The sequence below is a fragment of the Tachypleus tridentatus genome, chromosome 12, assembly GCF_004210375.1.
Source record: "Tachypleus tridentatus isolate NWPU-2018 chromosome 12, ASM421037v1, whole genome shotgun sequence".
Lineage (NCBI taxonomy): Eukaryota > Metazoa > Arthropoda > Merostomata > Xiphosura > Limulidae > Tachypleus > Tachypleus tridentatus.
In genome coordinates, this window is record NC_134836.1 from 78676985 (window position 1) to 78698646 (window position 21662).

A 21662-nucleotide genomic window follows, 5' to 3' on the forward strand; every position below is an offset into this window, starting at 1 on the left:
TTACCTGTTTAAATATCGCCAATATATTGTACGAATACTGCAGGATGGTAACTGTACCAACTTAAAGTTGGAACAAAAGAGATATATTACAACGCTAGACAGAAGCGTTTTAATTTGGTCTGTTTTTTTCTTCTTCATTCTTTTATACCAGACAGTCTAAATATTCTAACGTCATGTAGATTTGTGTATTAAAACATACGTAACCCGATATGTTTGTGCTCTGTTGTATAGATGGGTGGAATCCTAAGAGCAGCTATTTCAGCGGCTCGCCTGATCCGACCCATGAAAGATTCTCTTATAACACTCTACTGACATGGAAGCCTGCTTCTTACAATGTTGTCACTGGGTCAGCGCGGCAATCTTTGACGACTCCTCCCCTACGAGCCAATAATCAGTTTGTTTGTTTCGAGTTTCCCCAAAGCTACACGAGAGCTATCCGCACTAACTAACAGTCCTTAGTTTCGCAGTGTACGACTAGAGAGAAGGCAGCTAGTCATCACCACTCATCGTCAACTCTTGGGTCACTTTTTTACCAACGAATAGTGGGATTGATCGTTACATTATAATGCTCCCACTGCTGTAAGGGCGAGCACGTGTGGTGTGACGTGGATTCAAACCCTCGACCCTCAGATTATGAGTCGAGTGCCTTAACCACCTGGACATGCGAGGCCTAAGCCAACAAATAGGGTTTTATAACCTTACACACATCAAAGTTTCGCCGGAATATTATATGAATAAATGGGAAATATCGTTCTATTTTGGTATGATATATGAGGTCTATTCAAAAAATACGCGGACTGACGTCATAAAACAAAATGTACTTTATTTAGAAGTTGCAGGTCTGGGACCCCTTCAAAGTACTCTCCTCTCGACTTCAGAAAAAAACTTCAGAGTTGTCCAAGTTTAACACAAAATTTCACAGCAAGTCGTTGCTCCTTCAGGTCATTCATTCTGAAATCCGCCAAACGAAAAAATCGCACTTCACTTAAAACCGCGTAGCTAATACACAAATGAAGATATCTGCAATCGGGAAATGGCGTCGTAATCAGCTGATCTGTGCGAACCTAGCGACACCAAGCGGATTCCCCTGGAACCAACTGGAGCCGAGCAATTCAAACAATCCGCGTATTTTTTGAACAGCCCTCGTAATATATTACGAGCCGGGCCATGTATAACTTAAGTTATGGCATAGACGCAAAGTGGCCCTGGGGACAAGCGTGTTAAGGCGTGCGACTCGTAATCTGAGGGTCGCGGGTTCGCATCCCGGTCGCGCCAAACATGCCCGCCCTTTCAGCCGTGGGGGCGTTATAACGTGACGGTCAATCCCACTATTCGTTAGTAAAAGAGTAGCCCAAGAGTTGTCGGTGGGTGGTGATGACTAGCTGCCTTCCCTCTAGTCTTACACTGCTAAATTAGGGACGGCTAGCACAGATAGCCCTCGAGTAGCTGTGTGCGAAATTCCAAAACAAACAGACAACATTCATAGTATGTGTCAGAGCCGGCGCTAGGAGAGATCCCTAGCGGTACACCCTGAAATGTTACTCTGGTCCACCCAAGTTTACTCTCTCTAGCAATGTGAAAAATAATATTATTAATATTCAAAATTGCATGAGTTTTAAGTTGCTAAGAAAAGACAAGTCAGGTGCTTAGGGGGCTTAACATGCAATCTATGGGTCCCGGGTTCGAACCTTCATCGCATCAAACAAGCTTGCCATTTCAGCCGCTAGGGCATTATACTATTGTGATCGACCCCACTATTCGTTGATAAAAGAGTAGCTCAAGAGTTGATGGTGAGTGCTTTTGACTAGTTGCCTTCCATCTAGTCTTACGCTGCTAAATTAGGTACGACTAGCGCAGATAGCCCTCGTGTAGTTTTGCACGAAATTCATAACAAATCAGAAAAAGCAACATCTCCACTGCACCCCCCACCATCACTACCAAGGTAAAGAAGTTGGAGCCGATCCTCGTTCGTGTGATACAGGCACGAAAGAACTGACGTAATTTAATCACTGTTATTGGTTTCTAGTCATGTAGAATAATGGGTAAGCGTGGCCCAGTGGGTAGCGTGTCGAAATGTGGTTCCAAACGCTCGCGTCCTCAATATTCAAAAAATAAAAATCTTGCTTTACAGTTTGAGGTCGTGAGGGCGTTATAAGGACGAATGTCAAATCGCACTTCTCGAGAATGAGACGAAGATTTCTTTGCAGCTTATGTCCTTGCTTTACCGTCTTGCTGGAAACTGGAATTTTCAACCGTATAGAACTTCGTGTAACACGTGTTAATATTCAAGACCAAGGGACCTGGCATGACACGGCCAACTGACTCGTAATCTGACATTCGCAGATTCGAATCCCCGTACATGCTTACCCTTTCAGTCGTGGGGGCGTTATAAAGTCACGACTAATCCCACTATTCATTGGTGAAAGAGTTGGTGGTGGAAGGAATTACTAGCTGCCTTCCCTCTATTCTTTTACTGCTAAATTAAAAACCTCTTGCGCAGTTAGCCGTTGAATAGGTTTGCCCCAAAATCAAAACAAATAGCTATACTTTATTCTAAAATAAACATACTAATGTTGTCCAGAGACATCCTGTTCCTAGCACGAGCAGCAAACTCGATACGTATGAAACAGACGTACACTAACTTATCTACATACATTAGTGCACGACAATGTTACTTATGTAAACAAACAAGCAGTAAGGTGGTGAGTAATCCGATTTTGTTTTTCAGTTGTAACGCTATAATTTAATCAGGTCGTCAACAGCGACATGCGCGTGGTACTTTTTGAGGTTGAAATAATGATAATAAACTTCAATTGCAAAAACAAATTTTTGGGTCACCCTGGGGCACTCTCTGATTTTTAACTACAAACAAGAATAATATACAATAGTAGGTCAGGTCACCAAACATAATTTGAGTACAGTTATCGCCATTTTGTGATTATATGTAACGTGAACTTAGCATTTATTTAGTAACAAAATATCACCTCAGTCGTATCATAGTAAAATAAATCAAAATTTTTATAGTCTTAATTGCGAAAGAAGGGATCCATAATATGTTGTGCATAAAACCATTAGAACATTCCGAGAATACGTATTATTAGAAGATGGCGTTAGAAAAGTGTCAGGAGGCCATAGCAAGTATTCAGTACCGTTAAGATACTCCGTATCTAGAAATGTATTGGCCTCGGTGTTTTTGTACTTTGTGAATGGTTCTTCTGCTGAGGAAATTTTGAAATCAATGGACCAAATAATAAGTTCATACGTCAAACACACTTAGAAGTTTATTGAAAATTGCTCCGAGTGTTTTAAAGTTGTTGTTGTTTTTAATATTCGCACGAGAAATTAGTTATAAAGTCCTCAAATTACCAAATTTTCGTGCATTTAACAAATTCATAAACCTACTAAAAAGGTGGTAACTAAAAGTTTGAAAATATGACTTTGGTTTGGTTTGAGTTTCGCGCAAAGCTACAGGAGGGCTATCTGCGCTAGCCGTGCCTAATTTAGCAGTGTAAGACTAGAGGAAAGGCAGCTAGTCATCACCACCCACCGCCAACTATTGGGCTACTCTTTTACCAAAGAATAGTAGGAATAATCGGTCAAATTATAACGCCCCCACGGCTGAAAGGGTGAGCATGTTTGGTGCGACGGGTCGAACCCGTGACCCTCAGGTTACTAGTCGAGTAAACAAACCGATGTTGTTGTTTTTTAAAAAGAGCCATTGATAAGGGGTTTTCCAGAAATTATAAACGAATTCTGAATACTTCAGTAAACAGACCTGTAGTAGGTTTTAAGTTTTGTTTCTCACACACGTTATAAACAATATTTACGGTACGTTTCATAAACAGCTGTTGGAAACCCGTGCTAAGTTTAATAAGTTACAAAGTAGTGACAATCATGTGTATTTTATGTGCCTGTGTGTGAGTCTGATAGAAATACACTGCTTTCAGGGTGATTGGTTAAACGATAAAATACTACCAGTGACACAAATCTAACAATATGTGAAAACACATTAACAAGTTATATAGCACAAAGGACATGTTAAAAATAATATTTTAACAAGCCATATCTCTAACAACTTTGTATGAAAGATGGGACAGTTGAAGCGTCACACAGCTCTAACAATCATTTGTGAAAGGTGAAATGTTTTAATAAATAAATGAACTATAGTAATACATAGTAGAAAAGACCGCAATACGTAGAAAAATAAGAAAATCATAGGGGAGAAATGTTCAAAATCTCTACAAAGAATTTTTCTCTACCCATACCAGCCAATTTTACATATATACATTCCAACCAATAATAAGTTAGCTAGCTTATGGGACTCTTTATGACCTAGAAGACAAAACGAAAAGGCGTGGATCTTTGAGAGGCGTAATGACTACTTCGTCATGAAGATACAATTCTGGTGCAGTGAGATGAAACATTAAGTTAGTAGAGTCTAAACACATAGAGAAACATTATATTTTGAATAAAATTGATTTAATAATAGCTAACGTAACTTTTGTAGGAAGTTGAAACCTGCACAAAAGGGTGTTCAGTTTACTAGAATTTTTCAGTCTTTCACTCCAGACATTGACTCTAAAAATTAATCCATTGTACTTTTATGTGAATGTTCCTTTCATAAAAATATGCATACATAAGCCCTTACAATTCTGTGAAATAGCGTGAACAGCGAGCAAAAAGACAGCATTCCAAATAAATATAAGAAAATGTATTATTCATAAGCACTCGCTAATTAAAGTGTATATGTGTTACCATCTAGTGACCAATATAGTAACTAAAACAAATAATTATGGTTGGCACAGTAAAAGACGTAAACAAGAGTTATTGCGCATTATTCTAGACTGTTGTAAACATACCATCCTCACATATTTTAAATGAAAGCTCACCCAGAGTATATTGTGTCTTATATAGTTCATTACTAGCAAACTGTTTTAACAAATGTTATAAATATTTATTATATTACATGACACTTAAAATCCTCTGAAGTAGGGATTGCATATAATTTTACTACGCTCCACCCTCAGTGGCTCAACGGCAAATCTCTGGACTTATGACGGTAAAATTCAAGTTTCAATACCCGTGGTTATCAGAGCTCAAATAGTTTCCTACTTTGTCATATACATAAGTTTTAAAATATTAAAAATTGCACGTATTAAACATCTGATAAAATTTCGGTATATTTGTAAAGATTTTTATCTTTGGCATCTCATTGTTGAGGAATGAAATTTAAATAAGTTAAAAAAACAACAACAACCCGTAAGCAACATATATTGAATCTTCCAATGTTGGTTTGGAGTTATTCGTTCATTTTATGTTTATTTTTTTACTTGGCAGAAGTGGTTACTGATAGTTTGTCTCTTCATTATTTTGTAATGATAAAAAAAATCAACATATAATAACTTAAGATAACCGCGTAGAATTAGCAGAGCCAAGACGTTGACTCGCGTCAAAACACTACAAAAAGTAACATTGTTTCACTTCTTCTTTGTGGGTATTTGGGTATGTTGAATTTTAGATATCCAGGAGGGTCAAGCGCATAAGACTTCTTCCTTTATCCCTAATTTTAATGTCGGCTACTACTACGTTGTTGTTGTAGTACTTTTGAACCAGAGTAGCCCATAGTATTCTACCACCCATCGCCAACTCTTGTGCTACTCTTTAACCAACGAATAGTGGGTTTACCCATCATGTTACAACGTCCCCACAGCTGAAAGTGCGAGTATGTTTGATGTGACACGGATTAGAGCCCACGACCCTTTGATTGCGAATCAAGCGCCCCTCACCATCTGGCCATTACGGGCTATGAAGAGACGAACGAAGTAGAAATATAAGGAAGTCAATAGAAGTAATAGAAAATAGTGAAAAAATAAAGCCAAATGTATGGAAAAATTAGCCAGGAAGAGTATACAGAGGACGATATTTTTCTCAAAAAAAAAAAGAGAGTACGCAAAATTGTATACCTTGTGTAGATATGCAATGGTTTAAGGGAGAAGGCGAAATATTAAACAAATAAGTTAGTTTTCTAATTTCAACTCCAATAATAGAATGATTTAACTGTACTAAACCTAAAATCGGAAGATTGATTTGTTTTGGACTTCGCAAAAAACCACTCGAGGTATGCCTGTGTTAGCCATCCCTAACTTATAAGCGATAGATTTGAGCAAACTTAACTAGTTAACTCCACCCACCGCCAACTCTTAGCTACTCTTTTATCAGCGGAATTCATTGTCACATTATAACGCCCCCGCACCTGAAATGGCAAGCATGTTCGAATGGTGACGAGGATTCGAACACTCAAATTGCGAGTCGAATGTTTTAACCACCAGACCAGGCCACGCCCAACTCGAGAGAAAGAGCTTTATAAAATTAAACAGTACGGATAATGTCTAACTTCAGCTTGACTGATAAGATAATTTAATTTAACAATAAAACAAAAAACGAGATTGACAGAAACGACGTTTTGAAAATTAAACAGCAAAGAATCGTTTGTCTTGATGTGTAACTGATAATCATAAAATATCAGTATGTTTCAGCATCGGGCATTACAGTGTGCGATATTCTGTTTAATATTATATATTTTTAGAAATTTATAATATTCCAATATTCCTCTTAACCAGAACTGACATCAGCGGCTTCAGAACCAGCAGCAAGTTCATCAAATGATGCAGTCTACATTCAGAACTATGTATAATTAGATTAAATTACATTTCTTGAGGTTGTTTTAAAATTTGAATATAACATTTTTTCGCATAATTTCGTGCGCAAGAGAGAGACAAGTAATTAATATCTTACAATTTGAAATGTTTTCTAATTCATCAGTGCGAAGCTCCAAGCGTAAGGTTATTAATATCAAATATCAATTAATAACGTTATACATTTTATCAAAAGCTACATATTTTTTCTTCTTCTTAATTTTGAAATATTCTAGATGCATTATGAATGATTCAAGACAACTGTGATGATCGTGAGATTACGGCAGTTAACGTGGAAATTTTGTGTTGTTTGTTTTACCCGAGGGAAAACTACAACGTTCCGTTTGTTCAATAAACCGTATTTTCAATCGAGTCATTAACTTCTTATTTTTGTTTAATTTCCCGAGAAAATAGAGCGATACAACGTGGTTTTCCTGCTGACAGACAAAGAAAAGTATTTTTTAGTGTTACTAACTACCTAAGACTGTCAGATTTTTAAACAACCAGTTGTTACCGTATCAAACAATAAAGAGTCGTTTACGTGGATAAAGACGAGTGAAGCGTGACTTTGAAGAAATTCATACTACATGAAACTGATTTTGGAAAATGTCGAGAAATTGCGCGAAATTCAAACGAAATTAAACAAAGTCACACAAGAGCTACTGAACCTGACCCTCCAGGGTACAAACATATCATACCCGAACACTAAGAGAGAGAGAGCGAACAAGCCGTCCCTAATTTAACATTGTAAAACTAGATGGAAGGCAGCTACTCTTAACCATCCACCGCCAACTCTTAGGCTGCTCTTTTACCAACGAATAGTGGGATTGAGTGTAACAATATAAAGCCCCCACGGCTAAAAGTGTATGTTTTGTGGGACGGGGATTCGAACCCGCGACTCTCAGATTACGAGTCGAGTGACTTATCTACCTAGCCATACGTGGCCTACGTTAGTTTGATGTAAAGACTGTTGAACATATATTGTCACACCTACTTAAGTTATTAATCACGTTACAAAACCTACGATTTTGGTACAACATTTTCAATATGTATATTACATTACTCTTCACTGGGATCAGAATAGCGTCACCTGTAAAAAAACAAGATTTCACATGTTTCAGATGTAGCAAATGATGGAATGGTTATATATTCCAAGTGTAATTCTTCGAGCGATTAGGTCGTGTAATAATGGTCCTAAAGAAAACCCGCTGCAACAGTCAATCTAATAACCTACCTCTGGGTACTGCTGCAAGGGTCATGTCGTGGTCAATAAATTGACCCCAAGACATAACGAGAACAGAAAGCTCATTGCTGGGAAAATCTACGTCTGGATGAATATGCGAACTGATTACGCGAGCTGGTGGTAATGGTCCTCCTGTTACGGATATGCGTGGTGCCGAGATTCCTGGTCAGAGAAAATTACTTATAAAGACGAGATATCACAATTTCACACACAGATAGCTTAATGCAAATACATAAGCTTAGAACAGATGTAATGGAGATTTAACATAAGAAAAGGGAAAACAATAATATTTTGAAATTGTTAGTGTGAAATAAAAGAAGGCAGGACGAGAAAACTTTCACATTTCTAGGGTTGAAATAAAAGAAGGCAAAATAAAAATAATATTGCATTGTTAGCGTGAAACATCTGAATACCTTAAAGTATTCATCATTAAAAGTGTTAATAAAATGACACTTCAGATGAGAACTTATTATACTTAAGAGGGAATCAAAAAACAAGTTAAGACATTTTCAGTTCTTATCAAAATTCAATATTAATTAACCAATCGTGAAATATCAGGTTCCTTAAACATTTCAAATATGAAATATCTCATTATCTTTTGATCTCTAAGAGAAACTATCTATACTCAAACACTTAAAAACAAACGGTGAGGTATCTGGTTAAACATAATTGTTTTTTCGTAACATCCACACGTTATTTGAATAAAAGATCTTCACTATATTAGATGTACTTTCAAAAGGAAAGAAAACAAAAATTAGGAATATTAAATATTTTTATTTCTTGCTTTTGAAGTTCACACGTTATTCTGCATGGTAGCTTACAGAGTACATAATTCTTCTCGTGATCCAAAGCATACACACGTTTTACTTATGTCACGATAGCATAAATCTAAAAGTTAAGTGTCTCATACGTGACGTCACTATAGTGTCTATTAAAATGTTGACTGACTGATAGACAACACAGTACTGTATAGTGGTGCGAATAGTTAAAACAGGTAACTCTTTTAGGTGGTTTTTGGCTCCCTTACGGGAAAATAATTCATAAATCATTGTATTTAACTTCACTCTTCGACATGACACTTATATGCCCTTTATTTTTTTGCATAATTATTGATGTTTCTTCTTTCTTTGATGAAATATATATTTTATATTATAATATATAGTATTTTTAAATGAAGTTAAACTTACCATCAACATAGGCAGGGGGAAGGAAGCGGACAAAGGGGGTATGAGTTGAGCCCCAACTGGAATGCTGCGCATTGTTACATAACCCTGTGTATGATCTGTACCTTTCGATAGTACATGGCACGGGCTTCACGTGGGCAGGACAGATTTCCCAGATGTCAGTGCGAGAAGTATCAATCATAGGAAGACCGTTCATTATCTCATCACGTGACAGTTTAAATCTGGAAAACAAACAAAGAAACATAAAAAAGGCATTTCACCTCTAACACCAGGAACGGGTAGTATTTTATGCTAATTTTTGTATTAGACATTGACTGGTCCAGATATTCTTCTGAGTTATTATTTTTAGTTGCATAAACACAATGCCCTAAATGTTCTGACAGCACCCATTTTCTTACGCATACGTGTATGAAACTACAGATATTTGAGATAAACACCCTTTCATTTTTCGAAGTACAATTCCTACCTTAAAATATCAAACTTTACTTCCTAAAATTAGGCCTCTTTGTTTTTTTCAGTTAACTTGTCTCAGTATGGATATTGTTATGACACAATACTTTATCAAAGGAATCTTACTGCCCAAAAACTATTTGAAGAACATAAACTAAATATATCTTGAAAATTAATGTTGTTCTTTGAAAAAGAGTTTTCCCTTAATGTGGGGAAGTATATCAATACATTTAAACGATTATAGGGTAGTAGTAATTCAGTTGTTGTAATCAGCCTTCCGTAAGCAAGAGGAAATAGTTCAAGTATTTTTAAAAATCTTTCGTAAACATGAGAAATAGTTCAATTGATTTAAACAATCATCAGTAAATAGAAGGGAAAAGGTACATATGTTTAAGCAATCTTTCATAAATATGGGGAAATAGTTCAATTGATTTAAACAATCATCAGTAAATAGAAGGGAAAAGGTACATATGTTTAAACAATCAGGAAATAGTTCAATTGATTTAAACAATCATCAGTAAATAGAAGGGAAAAGGTACATATGTTTAAACAATCTTTCGTAAATATGGGGAAATAGTTCAATTGATTTAAACAATCATCAGTAAATATAGGGAGAAGGTACATATGTTTAAACAATCTTTCGTAAATATGGGGAAATAGTTCAATTGTTTCAAACAACCTTCCATTTGAACACGGGAAAATAGCTCAGTCTTAACACAACTTATCATTTCTAGATAGCTGTTTTGCTCATGATATTTCATGATATTATTGTTCACTCGAAACAAGTCTGAGATGTCAAGGATAACTACACTTTTCACACATAAAAACACGATCATGGTTCAATGTGAATTTTTATGCACTTGAAACAGCGACAGAATAGTTAATATACTGATTTATTTTCCACGTACTGTATCGGCAAAACTTCGTACCAGCTTCAATTACTTGAACATTAGGGCACTTTAAAGACACTACTACTTTTCCTTTAATGAAACTCATGAATAACAGGTGGATTAGCTCACGTTTGGCATAAGCCCATACACGAAATTCATAGAATTGAGCTAATTTACTTTAATCAACATAAAGAGAAACGATATAACTTAATGTAGTATTGGATTGTTAGATTTCAGGGAATTCTCCTCTGATTTGGAGCACAAAAAAACCGTTAATATTGGTGCAGTTTTACAGGAGAATATTTATATTCATTTTATAAATGAATATTTATTTTGATTCCCCAGATACATTCCTTTTAGCTTTTAGAACCATTTCACTCGTACATGAGGAGCTAACTTCGTCTACACCTACAAAATTTACATCTGTTCTAAAGGGATATTTCACTTAGTATATAGGTTATATAATGAGTCATACTATAGTCATAGAATATCTGAACAATTAAAGAAACCTATCTGTTGTGGTATTATGTTATTGGATGTATGAACTTACTGTTGTATTACCATGTTATTGGTTGTATAAACTTATTAACATTTAAGCGTTTGTAGAAAGCATTTGGTGTCTCCTGGTGTCGTTGATTATAAATAAATTTATTATGTACTACAAGTTTATTTGTCATGCAAATTAACTCGTATGCTTGGGATGTTATTGGTTATATCAACTAACTAGTGATGTATACTGTAAGTTGCTATAGACAACTAATGTTGTCCCAGTATATTATTGGTTATAAAAACTTAACCAGTATGGCTGTACGGTTTTAAATAGTTCTCTAAGATTTCAGTGGCTATAGATACCTAATGTTGCTCCAGTGTGTTACTAGTTATATAGACTTGGTATTGTATTTAGAATATTGTTGGCTATATACATTTTCTAGTGGTATACGTTATCAAAACTTACTGAAGAGCTAGAATTCGGGTGGTTTCCAATACCAGTTCTCCTGTTATTCCTATATCAGTTGGATGCGGCTCCAAAGACTGAATTGTTCGAGGCGATCTGTGTCCTAGAAGAAAAAAAAATCATTACCACTATACGTTTAACTTTCATTCATTAATAATGTTTGCGTGTTCGATAATGCACAGAGGTTTAATAAAAAAGTTAATTCTCTCCTTTGTGTGTTAAAGCCATGACAACGAAATTCAGTCACGCTGTGTGACTAAGTTTTTAGACTGCGAAGATTTAACGACTTCAGATTTTACGATATTATCATAAAGGGATATTCGCTGGCAATTTCGTTTTAGGCCTTAATTCTAGAAACTCACGCAGGTTCAGTTGTGTACCATCAAGTCATGAACGCGCAAAGAAAAATACCTTTCCCGCCAATTTCTATTACGAGAAATATTGAACCATTTTACTCGTAATCTGAGGGTCGCGGGTTCGCATCCCCGTCGCGCCAAACATGATCGCCCTCCCAGCCGTGGGGGCGTTATAATCTTACAATCAATCCCACTATTCGTTGGTAAAATCGTAGCCCAAGAGTTGGCGGTGGGTGGTGATGACTAGCTGCCTTCCCTCTAGTCTTACATTGCTAAATTAGGGACGCCTAGCACAGATAGCCCTCAAGTAGTTTTGTGCGAAATTCAAAAACAAAAACTTGAACCATTTTGTCTGCTTTGAGATTTTCGTTAAATCCGTTTTTGACTTTCAGAACTTTTACTTTTCTAAGAATATATTTCCAGGTTCCTTTTATTTTGTGTTTCATAATAAGACGAATAAAAATAATTTTATTTTGACATAGTTTCTAACCCCCTTTTCCTTTCTAGTTCTGCTATGTCAAATTAAATCGATAATTCAGTTTGCCTCTTTTCTAGTAAATACAAAACTATAACTGATTTCATGGGATCAAGTAATTTTAAATATATGTCACAAACTATATTCAACATTGCAGGAAATTTCCAGTTCATGCTCCAGTTCCTGTCGTTGAGCAAAGAAATTCCGACAAGAAGACTCTGCTGAGGTCGGTACGTCATTGATCAATGCATATTTCACCTTCATGGCGTATTATTACCTACATTTTTAAACTAGTGCCACTTTGTTTCTTTATATATATATTAAAGTTAATAAAGACATGTTTTGTTTATATATGTATTCATGTGTCTACGTACCTATATATATTTACACACAGAGTCGCATGTCTATTGATCTTGCAGAGCTTTATAGAAAATGATGGTCAGCGTAGCTCGTAGTTATTTTTTTTATTATTTTGTCATACTTTCACCTGCCCCACAGTGACTCAGCGGTACGTCTGCGGACTTACAACGCTAAAATCCGGGTTTCGATACCCGTGGTTGGCAAAGCACAGATAGCCCATTGTGTAGCTTTGTGCTTAATTCAAAACAACAACAACAATACTTTCACCTGCAATTAGCGAGTTGTCCAACTTTCTTTCTAAAACTCCCCGTCACACCAAACATGCTCGCCCTTTCAGCCGTAGGGGCGTTATAATGTCACGATCAATCCCACTTTTCATTGGTAAAAGAGTAGCCCAAGAGTTGACGGTGGGTGGTGATGATTAACTGCCTTCTCTCTATTCTTACTCGGCCAAATTAGGGACGACTAGCGCAGATAGCCTTGTGCATCTTTGCGCGAAATTCAAAACAAACCAAACAATATTTCTAAAACATAATTTTTTATTTTTGATAATTTCGTCCTTAAAAGTATACGTGTTGCATAAACCCAGTAGCTTTGATTTCATAATGGCAAAGCATTATGTTTCAGAGGGTAGTGTGCTTAATACAGTGAGTCTCTTGTTATAAATAAAAATAATTATTATCAAAAAGTGTTACATGACATTAAAATAACTAGTCAAAGTACACTCTTATATTTCTCTAAAATATAAGGATATATCATTATGCACACTGCTTTTTTTTCTGCAAATGTGTTACGACATTTTTTTTTTTTTTGAAACCACTAAACGCTATGGAAATCTGTGTATTTTACAGTTTGAAAGCTTTTCGGTCTGTTATTGCACCTCTATAATCAGGCAAAAATACAACAACTCATAAAATTATGAGTGAAATGCCAAGAACCCAAGTTTGAAACTCGGCAAATCCGGTTCTGTTTTTATTTTTTGACTTTAGAACGCTGTTTGTTTGTTTTTTTTTTCATTTTTAGATATAAAAAACCGTATGCTAAGAGAAACTGTTCAGTTCGAGAGAGAAAATCCACGAAACTAAAATTAGTGGAAAGAAACAAATAAACCTTCAATGAATAATGAAAAAAATTACAGAAACTTTATCATCTTACACATCTTATATATATATCTTTATTTGCTTACCTAATTATACGTAAAAGTTTCCACATGTAACCATGTTGATATTACATTCTTCAATATCCTTATAAAAAGATGTATTTATATAGTCAAGTTGTTGTAGCTGGAGGTCATAAACATGATACCAATGAACAAAAAGACGTGTTTATATATTCACGTTGTTGTAACTTGAGGTCATAAACATGATACAAACGGACGAAAAGACGTATTTATATGGTCAAGTTGTTGTAACTTATGAACATGACACACAATGTCATGAATGCTTACATTTTTGTAACGTCATGACTTCACAATTACAGCACAGCTACATGGTTTATTATGTGTACTTGGATGGGGGTAATTAGTTTTATAACACAAGAAAGTAAAACATTCACTAACCTTTTCGTCTTTTCGCTTCAGCTAATGCCAAGTTGACATCTGTGTATCGTATACAGATCTCTTCTGCTGGTCCATCGTGATGTGTTGCACTGGGATAAAAAAAAAAATGGATGTATTTATACTTGTTCATCAATTTTTTATCGCCCTGAAATTTAAATACAATAACAAGATTCATTACAGTCACAGTTTCAAAAAAACGTTGTATTTGCACGTGCACATAAGGTAATAAGTTAGTATTTATAACGAGCCTGTTAATTAGCAAAATAAAATATATTCATCATTAGAATATTATTAAAAACTTAGTTTGTCTTAGGTTATAGTCTTTAATAGTTTTTATCGCAATATAACCTAATATTATAGTAAGTACCCTGGTTTCAGAAGATTAAAAAATCCTCCATACGGTGGCGCTACAGACTTTCTTCGACCATCGAGGTATGTTCTGCGCAAGACTAAAGCACATTCTGAGGATCCACCAAAATCGTGAAAGTCAGGTGGCACAGAAAGAACACTATTGAGTTGAGCAACAGAATTTTGCACAGACAGCATCAAAAGCCCGAATGCCGTTTCGAACCTGAAAAATAAAACAATTGCATTTTGGATCAGAATAAATAAACAAGAGGAAAAATATTACTCAGAAGGTAATCATTTAGTTCCAAGAACCTAATACATTCATAAACGTTTAAAATGTTCATTTGTTCTTCGTTTAAATCAAGCACAAATAACCACAGTGGGATGCATGTGCTCTGTCCACCATGGGTATCGAAAGCCGGTTTCTAGCATTGTAAGTCCGAAGGCATACCGCTGTGCCACTGGGAAGCAAATGTTTAACACTGAATACGAAAAAAAAAAAAAAACTTGGAGCTGTGATAAAGATAAAAATGTATTTCAAACCCTTAAAGATACACTGAAATTAAAACTTTCTCGGAAAAAAAAAAAGCACGACATGGCCAGGTGGTTAGGGTGCTCGAGTCGTAATTTGAGAGGGCCGCGGGTTCGAACCCCCGTCAACTAAACATACTCACCCTTTCAGCCGTGGGGTACGTTGTAACGTCACGGTCAATTCCACTATTCCTTGGTTAAAGAGGAACCCAAGAGTTGGCAGTGATGATAACCTGCTTTACCTATAGTCTTATACTACTAAATTAAGGACGGCTAGCGCAGATAGCCCTCGCGTAGCTTTACGCAAAATCCCAAACAAACAGGAAGAAAAAAATAAGTAAAAATAAAATTTGGAAGGAAATGTACGTGAGTTAGAGCTTAAAAGTCAACCACTGTAGAAACTTAGAACTCGCTAGGGAAAACTTGTTTTCTTAGAAGCTAGAAATAAATAAATCTATACGTTCCAGAAGACTACAAGCAGAACTTAGGGCATATAAAAATAAAAGCTCAAACTTAAAATCCAAAGTCGCATAAATAAGAACGTGTATTGTGTAAACGTATAATACAAATATAGAAATATACAAGATATTTCCTCTCTTCTGTCACCTTAATGTGATTATTATCAACTATTTTGTTATCGTAAGTTTTATTTTATTTTTAGCTTTAATTTAAAGCTTATCCACTTTTAAAAAACCAGAATAAAATTTAGATACCACAACAAGTAATGATATGTATAAAAATAAACTAGTTAAGTTCTGGTTGTTTTTTTTCCTTTTACCTATCGTATAATTGTCTTTACGAGAAGATGTAGGCTCGGCATGGCCAAGCGTGTTAAGGCGTGCGACTCGTAATCTGAGGGTCGCAGGTTCGAATCTCCGTCGCACCAAACATATTCGCCCTTTCAGCCGTGGAGGCTTTATAATGTTACGGGCAATCCCACTATTCGTTGGTAAAAGAGTAGCCCAAGAGTTGGCGGTGGGTGGTGATGACTAGCTGCCTTCCCTCTAGTCTTACACTGCTAAATTAGGGACGGCTAGCACAGATAACTCTGGAGTAGCTTTGTGCGAAATTCAAAAACAAACGAGAAGATGTATTTCAACAGTCACATTATTGCATGTTAGGGTAATGTAAGCTGTATAAAAAAATTACATAGGCTCGTGAAGGACGTCCGCAACAATTAATATTGATTTTCGATATTATATTTTGTTTTACTGGAAAAAACGATGTGATTGCATTACATTGAAATAGCGTATTATTTGAAAATATCATTATCTTACACGTTTAACTAAGTCAGTGTATCTTTAATACATTATACGAACTGCTACCACAGATTAATCTCTCGGAATATGGGGCTGCGCGAGATTGTTTTAGATTCGTGAGGAAGGGTATGAGAAAGAAATGGTTGAGAACCACTGATCAAGCTTTAAAATTACAATGTTTCACATATATTTCAAAATAGTGTGCACTTAGTACTAATTATGGATTTCTAAAATTAACGACGGATGTGAACCGAATTAAAACAGCTTCTGAGTCCCCAAATACAATATTTACTGCTCAAACGTAGCCCTGGTCAGTCTAAGAACGTAATTACATTCCTTCAGCAGAATGACGTGGTCAAACTCAGAACGTCCGGCAGTGTGACTTGGTTAGACCAAGGACGTTATTAGATCGTCTGGCAATGTAACCATTTTTAGCTTAAGGACGTGAAAGAGATTTCAACACTTATTTTATTTTGTTGTACGTCGCTATTTTCCATTTATTTTCATTAAATTCGTCAAGACATTTTTCTATTAGCATTGCTGTTCATTCCACTTACATGTACTACCCTCTAAGTCCACTATTGATAACAATGCCCTCCAAGAGTATTCGTGGTACTGACAACACTGTCCTACAATCTACTCGTGGTACTGACAACACTGTCCTACAGTCTACTCGTGGTACTAACTACTGTACTGATGCTGATAAAGACTTCTATAGTCGAGTTCAGCTTATCACGTAAATATATACGTGTGGTAAGGAATATATAAACCATAAATGTTTATATGGTGCATTAACACACCATAAAAATATATTTTCTTCAAGTATTTAATACAATATTACTAACGGAAGTGGTCTTATTCTATAGAAGAATAATATAGTTTTTATAAACAAAGTTGAATAAATATATTTCGAAATTTCTTTCAAAACCCCTTGCAAAAACGTCTTACACACAAAAACCAAGAATACCCGGATGTCATCACGTCGACAATAGATTATTCGTTTTGTTATTCAGGTTGTTTTTGGCACGTTATGTTAACAACGAAAAGATCACTCAGTGTGTTTTAACATGTATTATCATACTTTAAAGTTCGGTTAGCCTATGCGAAATCTCTACATAAGGTCCTTTCAGATATTCGTGAACCATTTTAAGGCAACATTTTATTTAGTTGCACACATTTCAATGAAATGATATATTTAACCAAACACGTATTTCGACTCCTGTGAGAGTTGTCGAAAAAACAAATACTTACTTTATAAAGCAATGTCGTATTTAACGAAAAATCGCTCATGTTCTTGGATTTTTATCAGAAGTATTGTAATAAAATCGCGAACGTTCCAAATCAACACCTTACATAGTTATTAGAGATTATATATATATATATATATAAGATCTATACATATATATATATTCATTAATAATCAAAATAGTTAAAGAATTCATAAGCTTGAATCATCAAATGTTACTAATAATTTGAAAGTTGTTCGTTTAGATGAGGGCCTAACATGGCCTAGCGCGTTAAGGCGTGCGACTCGTAATCTGAGGGTTGCGGGTTACACGCCCGAGTCGCACCAAACATGCTCGCCCTTTCAGCCGTGGGGGCATTATAATGTGACGGTTAATCCCACTTTTCGTTGGTAAAAGAGTAGCCCAAGAGTTGGCGGTGGGTGGTGATGACTAGCTGCCTTCCCTCTAGTCTTACACTACTAAATTAGGGACGGCTAGCACAGATAGCCCTCGAGTAGCTTTGTGCGAAATTCCAAAAACCAACTAACCAACCAATCGTTTAGATGAAAGAGATATAACCTTACACGATTTCATATTCACGTAGCTATTGCTTGAAATTCTTGCGTTCTATACATAAATTTCCTTATCACCTGACACTAATACAATCTACTTTTTTCAGCACCAAACTCAGCCATGTACTCACTGGTCAGGGTTTCTGGGGTAAACCTACTCTCGCCAACAGCCAGTTCTTTTTCCTCAAGTAGATCAGTCTCAGTTACACCATCTTTGGATTTTGCCTCAGTAAGTATTTCACGTCTGATCTCAGAAGTGTTAGAATGTTGTTTAGTAGATAGAGCATCCTTACTCCGGAAAACCCCGAAATCTTTCTCTTCAGAAGAAACGTGGTTTTCTCTGAAGCATTGGCTTCTTTCTCGTAAGATTCTGTATGAATACGCTTTGAAGTAACTGTTTCTTCAGTGATATTCGAAAAGCGTTTACTTTCACGATTAAATAATTCTTCCTTGGCAGTCGAGACCCCGTTACTTTTACCGTTTATAGCTTCTTTGTCGTTTGATAAGACACGTTTGTTCCTGGAATTAGCATTATCTTTTTTCCAAAAGGGAATCTTTATATTCTCGACAACAGCACGAGACTTAACAGAAGAAAACACGACCATGTTTTCATCAACAAGGGGATCCTTAATAGTGTTAATAATCTCAGCTACAGGAAGTGTTTTGTTGAGAGATAAATTGGTCCTGCGTTGATCAAGAGGAGTCTCTTTCATTCTTGTCACGTACCCAGTAAACTGAGACGAAATATGGCTATGTTTAATAACCTTAGATTTTTCTGTGGTAGTATACGCATCCTCTACGAAAAGCACAGCGCAGAGAAAAACTGACAAAATGTTAAATATTGTATTTGTGTACAAGTTCGCGCCCTTTACTCTCCAACAGAACATTGTCTCCATCTCGGACCAATATTAATCTTGACTATTCACTCTATTACGTGTCCCTGATGCTGTTCACTCCACCTCAGACCAATTGTAATCTGGACTATTTACTTTTCTAGGTGTTCTTGATGCTGTTCACTCCACCTCAGACCAAATTTAATCTCGATTATTTACTTTTCTAGGTGTCCCTGATGCTGTTCACTCCACCTCAGACCAATTTTAATTTCGACTATTTACTTTCTAGGTGTTTCTGATGCTGTTCACTCCACCTCAGACCAATCTTAATCTCTACTTGTTCACTCTTCTCGGTGTTTCCTGATACTGTTCACAACCTCCTCTTTCACCGTATCTCGACTCTTCAGATTCTGACTAACGATATCACTAAGATGCTAGTTATACTCGTGTTAAATAAATAAATCCGTTACGGCACCATCGTGGTTGCCACATTCTGACTTACACTAGCAGGTTCTGTAACGCTAAGACAAAGGTTTATGCTTGGAAGCTGTCTTAAATCAAACAGCACCTGGCACACACTGCACGTAAGCAAATTCAGAGATCTAGTTTATTTATATTATCTTTAAGAAAAGCCAACTTGCGTAACATATTATGGCATAAACTTGTTTTAAATTTGTCACGGTTGACAACAATCAAGTTCAATAAGCCTTGTCCCATATTCCTAATTTCATTGTGCAAAAACAAACAAACAAACAAACAAATATTTCTATTATAACTTAAAATACGCCTTCATACGATGTGTATAAAAGTGTATCATTTGCTGCTGTCGTCAGTAGGTAATATTACATGTTTTTATAAACAACTGGTAAGGTTCAGGTTAAATATCAAATTGTAGATTATTCCAGAGAACAATGCCCTGTGCCCCCAGTGGCGCAGCGCTATGTCTCCAGACATATAATGCAAGAAATCGGGTTTCGATACACGTGGTGGACAGAGCACAGATAGCCCCTTGTGTAGCTTTGTGCTAACCTTCAAACAATGCCCTGTGCTTCCCCATTTGTTTGAAAGAAATGTTAGAATAGGTACTGGCTTCTTAAATTTTGCACTAAATGTTTTTTTTCTTGAATATTTATCTGTAAGCCTTTTCTTATTGTTTCTTAAGCCTTGTTGCTTATTTGGGTATCGTTTTAAAAATTATTAGCATAATTTTAGGTCTAAGCCAGTAGAGGACTTTCTCTTTTTTTAATAACAAAAATGTAAAGTAAGAAAGAAAGACGTCTTCACTCTTTCAAGAGTTTACTAGAGTTCACCGTAACAATATCTGCTTTGTTTTCTCCAGTCATCAACTGGCACGACCTGGAATCGTATTCGTTTTTCACCTGTGTTTAACGGGTCATTACTGTCGATGTGATTAGTAACTGCTCTAGTTCTTACTCAAACTATTGTAGATATGCAATAATAGGATTAGTATAGTAATCAACACAACCTGTTTAGACCAGATTAAATACTAACAGTTTCACAATTATTTTTGTTAGTTTTATTTTTAACAATGTTTAGTAATGATGGATATTGAGCGAAATTTTATTTCTTGTCAAAAATTTCTACAAATGAGGCTTCTAGGTATTTTAATTTTTCTGTATTTATTTAAAACACTATATATTGTACTATAACATGAGCTCTGTCTCTCTCTCTCTCTCTCTATATATATATATATATATATATATAAGTTAAAGTTTGCACCATTACATAATACTGTTTATGATCTTGGAAGGTTAATAACTGAGAATAAAATTATGTATTTATGTTATGGACTTATATTCTCTAACAATTAACTCAAAACCTACGTTACAAGAATTATTAAAATCACTGGAACTACTTTGATACGGTATTATAGAGCTGGTTAAGGTGTATAGACAAACAACGAGCTGGAGTTGTGCATTTTACAATTCTGTGAATATTAAAATAAAACTAGATCAAGGTTTATCAGGAATCTTATAAACAATAAACCTGTGTCACTTTCCTATTACACATATAACACTTGATATTACAGTCAGATTGTGTAACCTAATACCAGATATTATAGACACACTGTGTACTGTAAGACCTGATATTACAGTCAGATTGTACTGTATAAGGCCAGATATTACAGACATATTGTACATTGTAAGACGTGATATTACAGTCAGATTGAATATTGTAAAACTCGTCACTAGAATCTTAGAGAGATATATAATAAGGGGCACATAATCCTCTATGTTTTTCATTTGACAATTATTTTAACAAATGAACGTTTATGAATAGCCTGTATGAATTAATTGGGTAAAAAATATATAAATGCTAAAAGTGCGAATACAAAAAAACTATATATTAAGATGACAACTAAAGTGAAGACTGTTCTAGTAGAAGACATATCTTTGATGATAATAATTCTCAGGAAATAAATGACACTGATTAGGAAGAGACACTGAGTAGTAATGGTTGTGGAGAAGATGGTAACTGTGACGAAGATAGTATTTCACAATAAATATCCACAACTTCGAAATGAATCCAGTCACAAGTGTACCATAAAAAACACTATACGCCAATTAAGATTACCTCGCTGGAAGATTTTGAAATTATCGTGAAGAAAATTAATTATTTGTTGAATCAAACACGTGACTAGCGGTGGTGCATTGATATGGTAATAAATGAAACAGAAATCATGAAAAGTGTGGGTATCTCACTAAC

At 35.6% G+C, this 21662-nt stretch overlaps 1 protein-coding gene across 2 annotated transcripts in view; it reads right to left on the reverse strand.

The window, feature by feature from the left end:
- Positions 1–21662, reverse strand: part of LOC143233712 (peroxidase-like) — a 48530-nt gene that overhangs the window by 18355 nt on the left and 8513 nt on the right. The window contains exons 1-6 of one of the 2 annotated variants that reach the window (XM_076470259.1): positions 18234–18373; positions 14534–14737; positions 14167–14255; positions 11418–11520; positions 9126–9343; positions 7930–8100 (exon numbers count right to left, since the gene is read on the reverse strand). In XM_076470259.1, the coding sequence (XP_076326374.1) occupies positions 7930–8100; positions 9126–9343; positions 11418–11520; positions 14167–14255; positions 14534–14712 (760 nt within the window). In that variant the 5' untranslated portion in view covers positions 14713–14737; positions 18234–18373. Of the gene's footprint in view, positions 1–7929; positions 8101–9125; positions 9344–11417; positions 11521–14166; positions 14256–14533; positions 14738–18233; positions 18374–21662 lie in introns of those variants that run through there. The other variant, XM_076470258.1, reaches the window with a different exon arrangement.